General features: G+C 38.4%; 1 protein-coding gene across 14 annotated transcripts in view; it reads right to left on the minus strand.

The window, feature by feature from the left end:
- TMEM108 (transmembrane protein 108) overlaps window positions 1-15,109 on the minus strand; it is a 377,903-nt gene that overhangs the window by 143,474 nt on the left and 219,320 nt on the right. For 5 of the 14 annotated variants that reach the window (XM_047736836.1, XM_047736826.1, XM_047736798.1 and 2 more), the window contains one exon: window positions 5,183-5,274. The exons of the other annotated variants lie outside the window; for them this stretch is intronic. In XM_047736836.1, coding sequence (XP_047592792.1) covers window positions 5,183-5,215 — 33 coding nt within the window. In that variant the 5' untranslated portion in view covers window positions 5,216-5,274. The remainder of the gene's footprint in view (window positions 1-5,182; window positions 5,275-15,109) is intronic. 14 annotated transcript variants of the gene reach the window in all.

Raw genomic sequence — 15,109 nt, forward strand, 5'->3', positions numbered from 1 at the left:
CCTCAAGATTACTATCCTTAGAGAACTGCAAATCAAAACAGTAATGAGATATTACCACATGCTTGTTAGAAAGGCTAGTATCAAAAAGATGAGATAACAAGTATTGGCAACGATGTGGAGAAAAGGCAACCTTGATGCACTGCTGGGGGACTGCAAATTAGTACAGCCACTTTGGACAACAGTAGATTCCTCAAAAAGTTTGAAATATGATATGATATATAACTATCATATGATCCAGTAATCCTACTCTTGGGTACCAAAGGAAACAAAATTACTATGTCAAAGAAAGATCTGCATCTCCATGTTCATAGCAGCATTATTTACAACAGCCAAGACATGGAAATAACCTAAGTGTCCACTGGCAGATGAATACATTCAATGCATGAATAAAGAAAATGTAATGTGTGTGTGTGTGTGTGTGTGTGTGTGTGTGTGTGTAATGGAATACTATTCAACCATAAAAAGAAATAAATCTTGCCATTTGCAACAACATGGATGAAACCGAGGGCATTATGCTAAGTGAAATAAGCGATACAGAAAAAGAAAAATACTGTGTGATCTCACTTATATCTGGAATCTAAAAAAAAAACAACCCACAAAACAACTAAACGCATAGTAAAAGAGATCAGATTTATGGTTACTAGAGGTGGGGGTGAGGGAGTTGGATATATGTGGTGAAAGGTACAAATTTCCAGTTATAAAATAAAATAAGTAGAGGGGATGTAATGCACATGATGACTATAATTATCCCTTCTGTATATTTGAAAGTTATGAAGATAATAAACCCTAAAAGTTCTCATCACAAGGAAAAAAACCTTTTTCCTTTATATCTATATGAGATGATATTAGTTAAATAAACTTATTATGGTAATTATTTTGCAATATAGGAAAGTCATTATATTGTACACTTTAAACTTACACAGAGTTATATGTCAATTATATCTCAATAAAACTAAAAGTTAAAAAATGGGCAGAGGAATTGAATAGACATTTTCCCAAAGATGACACACAGATAGCCAATAGGTACAAGAAAAGATGCTCAGCATCACTTATCATCAGGGAAATACAAATCAAAACCATAATGAAATAACATATCCCACTTGATAGATTGGTTATCACCAAAAAGACAAGAGATAACAAGTGTTGGCAAGGATGCAGAAGAAAGGGAACTCTTATGCAAATCTGATGGTAAGAATGTACATTGATTGATACAACCATGATGAAAAACAGTATGGAGGTTCCTAAAAAAATTAAGAACAGTTATATGATCAATGCAGCAACCCCATTTCTGGTTATATATCCAAAGAAAATGAAAATAGGATCTCAAAGAGATATCTGCACTCACATCTTCACTGCAGTATCATTCACAATAGTCACATTATGGAAACAACCTATCAGTGGATAAATAGATAAAGAAGATACGGTATACACACCAATGGTTAACCAGGGGTATAGGGTGGGGTGGGGAAATGACTACAAACTTCAAGTTTGTCAAAGACTACAAACTTCCAGTTATAAGATGAATAAATTCTGGGGATCTGATATGCAGCATGGTGATTATAGTTAATAAATCTGTATTATATATTTGAAAGTTGCTGAGAATAAGTAGATATTAAATAGTCTCAACAAAAAATAAATGTTAATTATGTGAGGTGATGCAGGTATTAGCTAATACTATGGTGGTAATCATTTTGCAATACATAAAAGTGTGAAATCAATACATTGTACACCTTAAACTCACACAATGGTATATGTCAATTATATCTCAATAAAGCTAGAAAAATACATGTAACTATTATATTTTTCATAAACTAAAAATTCCTTCTTATTAAAATGTTTTCTACTATACACATGATAGTCACTTAAATTACCACATTATTCAAAGAATTTTTAAATCTCTTTATTCCTTAATGTGAAGAAAATTTATTCACTACAAAACTTAATTTAAAATGATGATGTTTAAGCTTTTCCTCTTCTCCCCCTTCCATTTCTTAAGACAACTTTGGTTTCTGATACACTCACTGCCCCAAACCACCTGTCAAAATTCACCCAAAATGTCTACTCGTGCATTTAGCACATGGCCTTAGTGGTTCAACAACAGGATATTACAAGATATATCAAATCATCAAATGCCAAACCACTGGAATTTTAAGACTACCATATGCTGGGCTTGTGGGGACTTTTATTCTATTATGGAAATTATATTGAATAGGATATATAACAACTTAAAACTGTTCACATCATTATGATTTCTAATTATAGAATTAGGGGTCACTTAAAAAAATCCTTCATCTTCTCAGCCCTAATTTTCTTTTTCCCATTTTCCTCCTTTCTCTCTCTTTCCATGACCTTCTACCACCTTGATCTCATTTCATTTCTTCATAATAATTCCAGATTCACCTATGATCCCTTTTCTAATTCCTTGTATTCCTTTATCTGTATTCTTAATTCTTTGTTACTCTGGGACCCTAAGCTTGTTCAAAATATTTTTATCTCTTCCATGTTGGACTCTCCCAATGGATCATATCCTTCTGAAGAAACAAAGAACAAACCAGATTTCTTCACCAGTCTCAATACCATATCTTGCATTTTTTTCTCTTGAAATACTGTAAATACTGAAGGCAAATGAGCTATGTTGGATAAGCTTGGCAGTAAGGCATGAGAGCCCCTCGACAATGAACCTGTGCTTATGTGAAAGAAGAGCCGACACCAGGCTGGAGGAGGAGCTGGAGACAAATACTGAGGTAGAGACAATGTTGCTGTTGATAACTTGGGAAGTCCAATAGGATGTGTAATTTCTGCCTTAGTCTGGATAGGTGATGAGGGCTCAGTTGTGGGGTTTTACTATAACCCAAAACTTAAGGCCAAGTCAGCTTCCCTGTTACAGCTCTGGGTGATCAGTCTGTTGAGGCAAGGCCCTCAGTGCTTAGGATTTATGGAAAACAGAATTCAGTTCCCTAGGGGAAAAGGCTGACAGGAGATTATCTATCTATCTATCTATCTATCTCCAAGGTGGGGTTAGGGGAGGTGACAACAGGAGCAGGGCATGTGGGAAGGAATGGATGTGGTAAGGACCCAGGAAGTGACAGTAAAAACTTCAGTTCACATCTTTCAGGCTCAGGGTATTCCCTACTCTAGTTTTCTCTCTACAACTCCCTCAAAGCTTTTCTATAATTAACAATAGCACGAGTGAAACAGTTTAAGGGTTACCATTCCCTGCTCTTTTGCTGCTCTGATGCAGCCCAATAGTTTGTCATCTCTATTTACTTCCCGAGTTCTTTGTCACTCTTCGATGAACAATGGGTCTGTCCCATTACTGTCTCTTCCTCCTGCCACATCAGCTGTTGAATAAAGACATAAGTGCTGTGACTAGAGCATCAGACTCAACACAAACCGTTAATGTTTCATTTGGCACTGTGAAAGAGATGTTACAGTTATCCATGCTTCCTATGGTCTTTTCCACCTCTATCTACTCTCGCACATCCATCTGGTACCCAGAATAAACAACTGGATGAGGAGGAGGACTGTCAGCATCCTGAAACACCTCTGTCATCTGACAGCCCTGTCAGCAATCATGTGATGGTAATAGCTTTCAATCAGTAGCAGGGGTCAATGCAACATCCTCTGAGGGGTAGATAATGGCAAATTTAAATCAAGAAGCAAGCAGGATGTATACTGGGAGCCAGATTTCTTTTCCCATCCTTGTTAACAGTTGCTATAATAATCTAAGACTTCTAAAAATAAAGCCATAAGGATGGCAAAACCAGAGCTTGCTAACTAAGAAATAATGAGGCTAAATGAACCAAAGATTCATCAGCTTATAAAAGGAATGGCTCATTGCTTCAATAGGTTGCAACATTTCTTTACCCCAATATTACCCAACCAATATCTGATTTGGGAGCCAAAACTTTTATCCTGCTACTGTTTATTTCTTTAAGCAGACCCAGAAATGGGTGTTGGTGGACAAAAAAAAAACAAAAAAACACCCAACCACCAAAGCTGCTAAAACAAAATGAGGCATACTCCAAAGGAAAGGCTGGAGTTCACTGACTAAAGCTGAAAAACTCCAAGAAGAAACATACACTCAGATGGAACAATTACCCTCAGTGGGTCTAACAGTTTTCCCATTGCAAGGACTGTGACTTGGGTAAAATATGGGAGCCTGTGGCATTTTGGAAAAGATACGAACTTGGAGATAATTAGAGCTGGGTCAACTTCCTTGTAGGATCTTGAACACAACACTTGGGTTCTTTGGGCTTCCATTTCTTTAATGGCAACATAGCAACAAAATGATGTCTGTTAATAGGGTTGCCAGGATGATGAAAGGCATTTGGGATAGGAAAACACTTTATGAAGTATAAAAGCCTTTTCATCATCTCCTTTGATTCTAGTGCTGGTTATGGATACTAATCGTTGTCTCTCTCTGTGTCTGCAACCAATTAAAACATACATAGAGGAGTCAGAAGTTAGATCAAAAGTCATCTTTATTACTAGTTAAGTTGGATTTAAGAATATGGGTTGACCTGTGGCTTCTTTCTATATCTTATAACGCACTATCTTCTTCATATCTTCTGTATTGATTATACTATAAGCTTCTGGAGAGTAGGGATTATGTCTCATATCTCTGTATCCCCAGAATTTTCCACAGAGCCATACATGTAGCAAACACTCTGTCTGATAAAGGATACTAATCACATTTGTACTCTAGCTTCTGTGTGAAGCCCCTCTCTCTCTCTACTGGCCTGGGAGCTTTTGGAGGGAAGGGTTCATGTCCTTTCATTTCCTGTGCCTAGTATAATTCCTGGCATATAGTAGGTTCTTTATAAAAATGACTCAAAAGAAAATGAAAACAGAAGGGTACCAGATGGTCTAGTGCCACCCAGGGATTGTGCATAAGGGAAGTAGGAAAGTATTCTAAGAATTCCTTTCATAATAGCTTGTTCATTTGGGAAGATCTCTACCAGCAAACTGTGATTTGAGGATTTGAGATTGTTTTCTCTACGACAAACTTTAGCTTTTTGTCTACTCATCAAGTACCCTGGATATCTGAAATCTGCACCCTGATATCTCAATTAGAGTTACTCTGCTAACGTTCTTAGCAGAGGAAAACCATCATTTGGTAATTAACTTAGAGCCATGACCAAAGGCTGTGACATCTGATGTTTCAGTGTATAATACTGACCCTTGTTCTTCTCCCAAGAGATCTATATGCCATGAAGTAGTTTCCTTTGGGGTTGTTGCTGGAATCAGTTCATAGTACAATATCCAGGCCTCCTAGATAAATACAGGAAGACTGTGAGAAATAACATCTCTACTGCATCATTAAACTTCCTTGTAAATAAGGAAGATGCAGTGCTGCTGGGCTAGGACTGAAGCAGAGGTCAGAATGTGATGGCACACAGAAGGGGTAGGGAATCTGTGCTCTGCTCAACCCTGGACTACACGTTTTCTGTGGACACTGGGAGAATCCCCTGATTCTGCCCTTCTGGAACAAATCACAATAAAACAACTTTACTTTCAACTTTATTTTCAAAGTCTTAAAAGGATTTAGCAAGTCCTATTTCTTAACATAATGGTCGAGAAATTGGTGGTCTAGAGGTAGTCCCCAATGCCATATAGGCACAAGGCCCTGATGTTCTGCCTAAGGGGGCCCCACATCCCAGGGTCTGTACCACAGGGCTGATGCAGGGCAGGAAGGGCTAAGCAGCTTCAAAACTAGTAGTTTGGTACAACAGATAAAGACCTTTGCAGCTACTAGCATTTGTGGCATTGAGCACTTTAAATGTTGGCTAGTGTAACTGAGGAACTGAATTTTAAAATTTAATTTTAACCAATTTAAATGTAAAAACTGACAATTCAGTTATTAGAAACATTTTAAGTATGTGAATCTAATTTTTAAGTATAAATTTTATGATATATAAATACAAATCAAGTACTTCTGACAAAATGCAGTATCCAAATTGAGATGTGCTGTAAGTGCAAATTTTACACATGAAAAAAAGACCGTTGAAAAAAGACCTGGTATAAAAAAAAAGGAAGCAAATACTTCATTAATAATTTTTTATACTGACTACATGTTGAAATGAAAATGTTTTGGATATATTGGGTTAAATAAAGTATATTATTAGAATTAATTTCACCAGTTTTACTTTTGGAAAAACCTACTAGAAACTCTAAAATTGTGGCTTGTGTTCTAGGTCTATGGAACAGTGCTGATCTAGACCACAATTTCAATCCTCTGTACATGGAATCTCACTTGACAATATAAATCACCCACCAAACCTACTCATTGTTCCTCTGTCCAGTCTATTCTATTTTAACACCATGTTTGCTGGGGGTCTTCCATGTGCTGGGCACTGTTCTATGCTGGGAATACAGTGTGTTGGCTCTTAGCAGACTTTCCAAATAGAGATGTAAACAATAAAAAATAAGGTGCAAGAAAACCCATCAGCCAACTCCACTGCTATGCAGAACTTAAACTAGGAGAATATAATGGAGAGAGCCAGGTTATGAGGAAGCTGCTGGGAGGAAATCTGAACAGCAAGGAGCTGGTCATGACAGGGGAGGGGAAATGGACCATTAAAGGCCCCGAGCAAGAAATAAGTTGAAATACTTGAGGAAGGAAAAGAAAATTAGGATGAATAGAGTACAGAGTGTGGAAGGTGGTGAAGAAAGGAGATCCTAGAATGAGCACTGCACCAGAAATCTGTGAAGTCATGTTAAAAGCCTCTGCCCTCACATCTTGGACAATTTATCCTCTTAATAACCCCTGGGGCAAATAATATATTATGTTAATAAAAATAATTTTAAAAATATTAAAAAAAGATAGCATTAGTTTCTTCATCTGTTAAATGGAGTAGCAATTACTAAAGGAACTTGATTTCGATTCTGAAAACATGATTTTATGATTTTTCCATATAACCTATTTCTTAAAAAAGATTTATTTATTTGAGAGGGAGAGTGAGAGAGAGCACAAGCAGGGTGGAGAAGTAAAGGGAGAGGCAGGAGGAGAGGGAGAAGCACACTGCTTGTTTGGTAGCAAGCCTGATGTTCTCGGGATTATGACCTGAGCCAAACACAGATGCTTAACCAACAGAGGCACTCAGGTGCACCTTTCCATATATTTTAAAGAATAAAAAAACCTGTCTTGGAAACCATGAGACTCTTAATTTCACAAAACAAACTGAGGGTTGCAGGGGGTAGGGGGTTAGGGAGAGGGTGATGGGGTTATGGACATTGGGGAGGGTATGTGCTATGGTGAGTGCTGTGAAGTGTGTAAACCTGGCGATTCACAGACCTGTACCCCTGGGGCTAATAATACATCATATGTTTATAAAAAAAATAAAAAAAAAAAAAACCTGTCTTGGAAAATGAAAGAAAGGAAGTAAATGGGAATATCCTGACCTCTAATCCCTTTCATGATTTAACAATTGCTTATATGATGACTTCCCTTCCTCTTCCCCTTGGTTCTTTTTTTTTAATTTATTTTAAAGAAAATGAAAATTTGGTATTTACCCAACTCATTCTCATATAGGATCAAAGGGTAAACTCCTTGTCTAAGAACTCTTTGTCTAAGGGCTCAAGGTCTGCCACTAAGGAACCCCAATCCAAGATACTCACCAAAAGATAAATGAATGTCCTGGCAGTATCAGCTCAACTTTTTGAATGAAATATGGGACATTTTTCCCCCCTATGGAATTTTTATAGCTAAGCTATTTAAATAAGATTTAAGATTTATTTTTTAGCTCAATTGTTTTGCATTTACTACAGGTTAAAATAACAATAATCAATGAAATAATGTGATTGCATTTGTCTGAGACTCGTTTCTTATGCCATTGTGAGCTTCTTAGATGTGACCCCATGTGTTCAGGCAAGAAAGCTGTCCAGCCACTCAAACTTCCTTTTAAGCTGCCATTTGCCAACCTTGGGGTGCTGCCCATGCCTCCAGGCCAGAGTTGGAATTTTTTTTTTTTCTTTAAGATTTTTATTTATCTATCTGATAGAGAGAGATCACAAGCAGGCAGAGAGGCAGGCAGAGAGAGAGGCAGGGAAGCAGGCTCCCTGCTGAGCAGAGAGCCTGACTCGGGGCTTGATCCCAGGACCCTGGGACCACGACCTGAGCGGAAGGCAGAGGCCTAACCCACTGAGCCACCCAGGTGCCCCAGAGTTGGAATCTTAATAATTACCACCCTACACGAAGCACTCCACTCTGGAGCTTCCGATTCTCCCCATTTTTAATCTTTTGCTGCAACCTGGGAAATCAGGGATGACCTAGCAGGTACTCAGGTCATGATCCTTTATCTAAGTCACTCCTGGACCCTTTTTTCTCTATCTTTAGGGGAAAGTGGGTACATTCTCATTTCTTCATCTAACCAAGGAATTTCCAAGTAAACTGTAGCATTTTTTTTTTTAAATCTCAGAGGGCTTTGGTACTCTCTCCAATGTCCTCCTATAATTAGCAAGCCTCACAGCAGCTTGCACATCGCCTGAGCTTTGTCCTGCGGGGAGACAGCTGACTTTGAGAGAACATCTCAGAGAAATCATTTAAGCACTTACACTCAGTGTTAAACAGACTCACAGAAGACAGGACACAGGAATCTCATTCTTGCCTCTTCTCATCAAACACAGCATAATTATGCACCCAGCACTAGCATTCACTGGCAAGGTCAAAAGCATAACCTGTGCAGCAACTACATAATGGACATGGGAATCACATCCAGAGCTATTCTTGCCCTGAGGGCTTACCATCAATGCGTACCTCATGTCCTCTGAAACTCACAGCCCTACAGTACTTGGTCCATGCAAAACTGTCCTGGGAGCTTTTATACCAGCTCAAACCACGTGTGTGTGTGTGTGTGTGTGTGTGTTAAACATTCAGTCCTTTACTACAAACTACAGTTCTCTCTTGCCCTCACATTATGATAAAACTGCTCCAAAAAGCTGTATAAATGGAATAGTTCATTTCTTCATATCATACTCACTCCTGGACCCACAACCACCACCTACTGAGTACCTATTTTGAACTGGGCAATGTGGTGAAGTGCTCCACATACTTAAATTAACAACTCTATGAAGTACAGCAATACTACGATAGAGTCTTTTGAATGATGGTCTCTCAAAAGTTATGCCTATATCTTAACACTGAAACCTGTGAATATGACCTTATTTGGAAAAAAAGGGTCATTGCAGATATAATTAAGTCAAGGATCTTGAGAAGAGATCATGCTGGATTATCCAGATGGGCCCTGAATCCAATGACAAGTGTTCTTTTTAGAGACATAAGGAAGAGGGGAAGGCCATGTGAAGACAGAAGCAGAGTTTGGAGTGATCCGTTCACAAACCAAAGAACATCTCGGAGCCATCAGAATGGAAGAGTCAAGGAAGTGTTCTCCCTTGGAGACTTTGGAGAAAGTACGGCTCTGCTGACACCTTGATCTCTAACTTCTGGCCTCCAGAACTCAGAGAAAAAAAAAATCTGTTGTTTTAAGCCACCAAATTAGTGGTAACTTGTTATGGCAGTCATAGTTTCATAGATGGGAAAACTGATGAAGATCCTCAGAAAGCAAATGAGTAGTGAACTGGCCACAGTTCACAGGGTACCCTGAATGGTACTGTGGTACTGTCAGAGCAAAGGCAAGGACTTACTTTGGGAGGAGCTGTTAGGATGCCTGCCCAGATAAAGGATTTCTCCTCTTGAGAAGAAAGGCTCAAAAACTTCTGTGGGAGAAAAGCAAAGAGAACAACGAGTCTGTCTGGTGATGGAAACTACTCAAAGAAAAGCAAGTGGAAGGGGAGAACAGGAGGAGGAGATACGACAGAACTGCAAGGGCAATGTGTCTTAGGTTTTGGAAGCCTCTTGGATTCTAGCCTGAGAGTCTCTAGTGTCCATCAAATTTGTAAAGGCAATGGTTACACGTTTCAGAAAAATTTCGGATTACATTTTCTAAAAAGCAAACATGAAGTTGCTAGAAAAAAAAAAATCCCCTTTCTTCATTTATAAAATTCTGCTCAGATTTCTCTTATTCAGAACAATCTTCCAGAATTTTGCCAGATCCTGATAAGTTAGAAAATCTCCTGTTAAAACAGCTCCAACTAATGAGGCTTACATGCATTAATGAAAATTCCACTGAGTTGGAATCTGGGTGAGGACATGCTAGACTGTCTTTCACATTTCTTTTTAAAAATTTTTAAACAGCTAAACAACAGTGCAATATATCAACAAAAGAAGTTATTTAAGGACAGTACTATCATGGTAACCAACGTTTAGAAATTTTGGAATTTATGAAATGTTTTTAAACCCTTCTCATTTAGTTCTCCCAATAATCATCAGGGTAGATATTATTATACTCATCATCTGTGTACTGTAGCTAAGGAAAATGAAGTGGCTCTGGAAGGTTAAGTACTCTATGCAAAGTCCCATAATTAGTAAGAGAAGTGAGAGCTCAAAGTACAGCCTTTAAATCCAAATTCTGTACTCTCTCCCACCATATGTTTTAGCAAAAGTGTTTTCATATAGAAAACTGAATTTACTCATGAAGAGTTAACATTTAAATTTGCATAAGGCAACTGTTGTCCTAAGTGTGAGCATGACTTCCCTCCTCTACATCCTGCCAACCATGTAATAGAAAGTACTTGGAAAAAAAATAAAGTGTTCAAAAGTCATAAAATTGTTTCTTTAAAATATTTTATTCCTCAGCCTTCACTAGAATTGCTTCCAATGAGAAGGTCTTTTTAAGGTTTGTTTAATCTGTATAAGAGAGTTTGTTGACTTATAGAAATTTAAAAATCACAACTTGAAATATAAAAGACATTAAATCAACATGACACCTTTAAAGACCCAGTATGCTTAACTTCCTGGGTTAATGTCACATTTGAAATTGTCACTTCCTCAATTTTTCTGTGTGAATGATGTTTCCTTCAGAACGAAAAAAACCAGTTCTCCCTAGAGAACATTTGCAATTTTTTTCTTGATTTGCAAAAGAATTATCCAGCATGAAGCAGGGAAGAAATAGTCTTATAAAATCAAGTTCCAAAATGGACCCACTGTAGTAAATAGAGCCAAGGGCCCCTCTTGTGTTTTCCCTTTGCTTTATTTCTAATCCTAGCTAGTCCACTCTTAGTGCCTTTGTTATTACTTAAACAGAGTAAAAACTAACTTCCAGTGTATCCTAAAGAGTAACACAAAAATTCAAATTCTAACACTTTCTAATTTTACAACACTGTGCTTCTGCTCATTCCCTCCCTAACATCTCTTTTGCTCTTCCTTCCTAACTCACTCTGGTTTTGTTCCAAGATCCATTTTACCACTATGCAGCTCAAGTGATAACAGAGAAGCTGAAAGCTTCTTCCTGCTCCAAGATAGCCTTTCGTAAGTCTAAGACAGTGATTTTCAAAGTGTGGTCCCAGGACCAAAGTTTTGGTATCACTGGAAATTTAGAAATGCAAATTACTGTCCGTCCCTACCCCACATCTACTGAAGCAGAAACTCTGGGGGTGGGGCCAAGCAATCTCTGTTTAAACAAGTCTTCAGGTGATGCTGTTGCATGACTAAGTTTAAAATCATTGATCTAAGCCAGTGATTCTCAACCCTGGCTGCTTATTAGAATCATCTAATGCCCAGTCACCACACTCTCCCCACTCCTTCCCCTAAAGATTCTGATTTAATTGATATAGGGTAGGGTTTGAGAAAGGGAATTTGTTAAAAGCTTCCCAGGTGATTCTAGTCAAAAGTCAGGTTTGAGAAACACTGATGAAAGCCAATCAGAATAATCCAGCCTAAAATACTGAACAGTAGTTCTGATGAAACAGATTCCTCCATTTCCATAATGCTGACTGAAAACCAAATGTGTCATTACCATTATTATAGCCACTGGTGGGAGCATGAGAGAAACAGCAGACTGATAAATTGCTCTTTGTTACTAAATAGGACATGCTCTTTTATTTCCTCAAGAGCAAAGTCTTTAGTAGCTTCAAGAGTGACAGATTTGCAAGAGGTTGTGGACAGACAATCCAATAGCTATTGGCAGTGAAGGCACACTCAACTGCTATGTTTTGTAAGGAGGGGTGAAAATCATTTGGAAAAGAATTTGTGGTCAGCCAGGATTTGGACCCAAGCAGTCCATGCAGAATCCAAGCCCTTAATCATGGCTGCCACACTGTTACTCTCTGGGGAGGTTATGAACAAGCAGTGTAAAAGGCAAGGGAAGACACCTTGAAAGGCGGTGGGGGAGATGAAGATCCTTCATTTCATGTGCATTCATAATGCAATATGTTTATGATTGCCTGGAACATCTAGAAGAGCCTAAGTTTTTGGAGTCAATACTGGTTTGGACCTACACTGACCTGAATTTATGATTTACATCAACTCTCCCTCCTCACTCTCAGGGAAAAATTTCTTCTCATTTATCAGGAGAAACAACCCATGAAGACAGATACATGACCCAACTTAAGTTAGTCCACCATATGCAGAGCATGCAGCAGCAAGCAAGATGCATTAATAATAATACAGAGCATAAGAAATATAAATGGCTGAGTATAAAGCAACACTTAAATAACTAAATAATCACTCCTTAACTCTGAGTATCCAAACAACCTGGGTTTGAATAGATATCGGTATATAAAAATTTACTTTCATAAACCCATAATTATTTTAGTCTTCTTAACGATAAAGTAGCATGGTACATAGCACCTAGAAAGAGATCAGATTGGCTAACACGGGACTTAGTGCCTCCCCATAGTGTCATGTTCTTTAAGGTTTGTGATGAACCTTCTTACTTTCCATTATTATTTCTTTTAATTAAAAAAATGTGATATGGCTTGGGAAAAGCAGTCTTGATTATGTCAACTCCTTCTCTGCAGAATGGGATTAATGAAAATTAATGTCCCATTTGTTTTGATATTCTGACGTATTCTGAGGATCAAATTCTATGAAAATGTTTTGTGAACCAGAAAGTACCATGTAAATGTTACAGCAGAGCTCCTGGTTAGGTTGTACCCCTCTCTTCTAGACAGAAGGCCTAATAAGAAAACTGGCATTTATTGCAGGTCTTCTATGTGCTGTGTTATCTCACTCAACACTATCTTACATAGTGGGTGGTCATATCCCATTTTACATATGAGGTCCATGGAGGTAAAGTAATTTATTTAATATAAGCCACCTATTAAGTGGGCTAGGATTTGAACCCAGGTCTGTAGCTCAAAAACCCAGGTATTCTTAGCACTAGCTTCACACCTACCTTATGGCATAAAAAAGAAAAATGAATGCAGTATTTGTTTTTTACAGAACTGTGAAGGTTCTCATCACCATCCTCATCCTCAAATTCTCAGTTGTTCCAAAGTATCATATAAAATATGTTAAACTTTCCCAAAGGTCTAAAATTGGTAGGATTAAACAGTCAGTACTGTACTGTGAGATAGAGCTCAAGAAATAAAACAAATTAGACACAGTCAGTTGTTATAAAAGTAAAATAAAACCTCAATTTCCCTGTCTACCAAAGACTGAATCCCTTAGCCCCTATCAGACACAAATAGCCCCAGTGATTATTGAGTATGATGCAGTAATCCAGAGACAGCCTGGATTTTCTTTCTTTTCTTTCTTTCTTTCTTTCTAAGCTCCATCTGACATCACTAATAGGATGCAAGCATTATCAATCAGGGGTTAGAACCACCCCTAACTAGCCGCAGGGACAGCAGAAGGGCCACACACTGATTTTTTCTGTGTGTGGTGGAGGCACCAGGCCCGATGGGAAAAAAAAGGGCATGAACAAAGAGGTCAGAGAAACCTGGGTATGAATTCCAATTCCATCACTCACTTTCTGGTCACCTGGGCCAGTTTGAGTAACATTTCTTCATCTTGAAGCATTTGCCTCTGGAATGAATGAGATGATATAGGGAGGCTAATAAGCAGATGTCTGTGAACTCATTTGGCACTCAAGTGTGAGCAGACTCTGATGACAAAGACAACTCACGAACTCATTCATGTTCATTAGTAATTGCTTTTTCATTTTTTTCTAAACAAATTCAATAGTGGACTAAAGAGGACTAAAAATTCTTACTGTTCTTCCCTTTGAGAGTTGGAGTCCAATACCTCTTCCCTCCATGAAGGATGGACTTAGTGACTCCTTTGGCCAATACAGTATGACTGAAGTATTGCTCTTGGGTTTCCCAGCCTAATTCATAACAAGCCTTGTAGGTTTTGCCCTGCCTTATAGCTGTGAGCTGTCATGTAAGAAGTCTGACTACCCTGAAGCCACTACGCTGTGAAGAAGCCCCACTTTGTCACATGAAAAGGCCTCAGGGAAAAAAGATGTTAGGTGGGCCCTAGGCTGGTCCAGCCTCCAGCCCAGATCCCAGACACTGTGGAGTCTCTACCAACCCCTATTCAAATGGCAGGTGCTTGAGCAATATAAGTGATTGCTGTTGCTTCAAGCTACAAAATTTGGGGGTTGTTTGTTATGCAACAAAATATAACCAGAACACTCTACCAGGATTTTCTCTCAAATTAAAAACTTCAATTTGCTGGGTTACATAAAGTAACATAGTAAGTTTATATTGACCCTGTAGTTCTCAAGTCTGTTTCAGACACTGGAAAAACAAACAAACATATTGTTTGTGGACAGCTCTAATCTAAGTGTAACTTAGTAACTGGCTGAGGAATGACATAGACCAGCTATTGAGTGCCTATGTGTGCCAGAGTTTAAGTTAGCTTGGGTTTTATTAAATACCAAATTCTGTTGAGAAAAAAGTGCTATACATAATGACCCCTCATCTCTAGGAAATTGTGAAAAACACTCCCTGAAGTGAGACTAATTGACCTACAGCCCCAGTGCTTGACCATCCCAGCTCTACAAATCTGGACTCCTACAGCCAGCTACCTAATAACCAGGGTGGTTTAAGAGGCACCACCACCTACCTCCTAACTAGTTGGAATACCTACGCTGGGCTGCTTGCTTTCCAGGCAAGGCTGCAAACAGTGAAACTGTTAAGACAGTGATTTATATAGATATCCAGTTAATGTTTGAGCAAAACCCCTTCAGTTTTCACATAGGCTCCACTTGGGAGGATGGGCCTCATTAGCATAAGACTTGATCTCTCTCTGACTCATGGAATA

The sequence above is a fragment of the Lutra lutra genome, chromosome 1, assembly GCF_902655055.1.
Source record: "Lutra lutra chromosome 1, mLutLut1.2, whole genome shotgun sequence".
Lineage (NCBI taxonomy): Eukaryota > Metazoa > Chordata > Mammalia > Carnivora > Mustelidae > Lutra > Lutra lutra.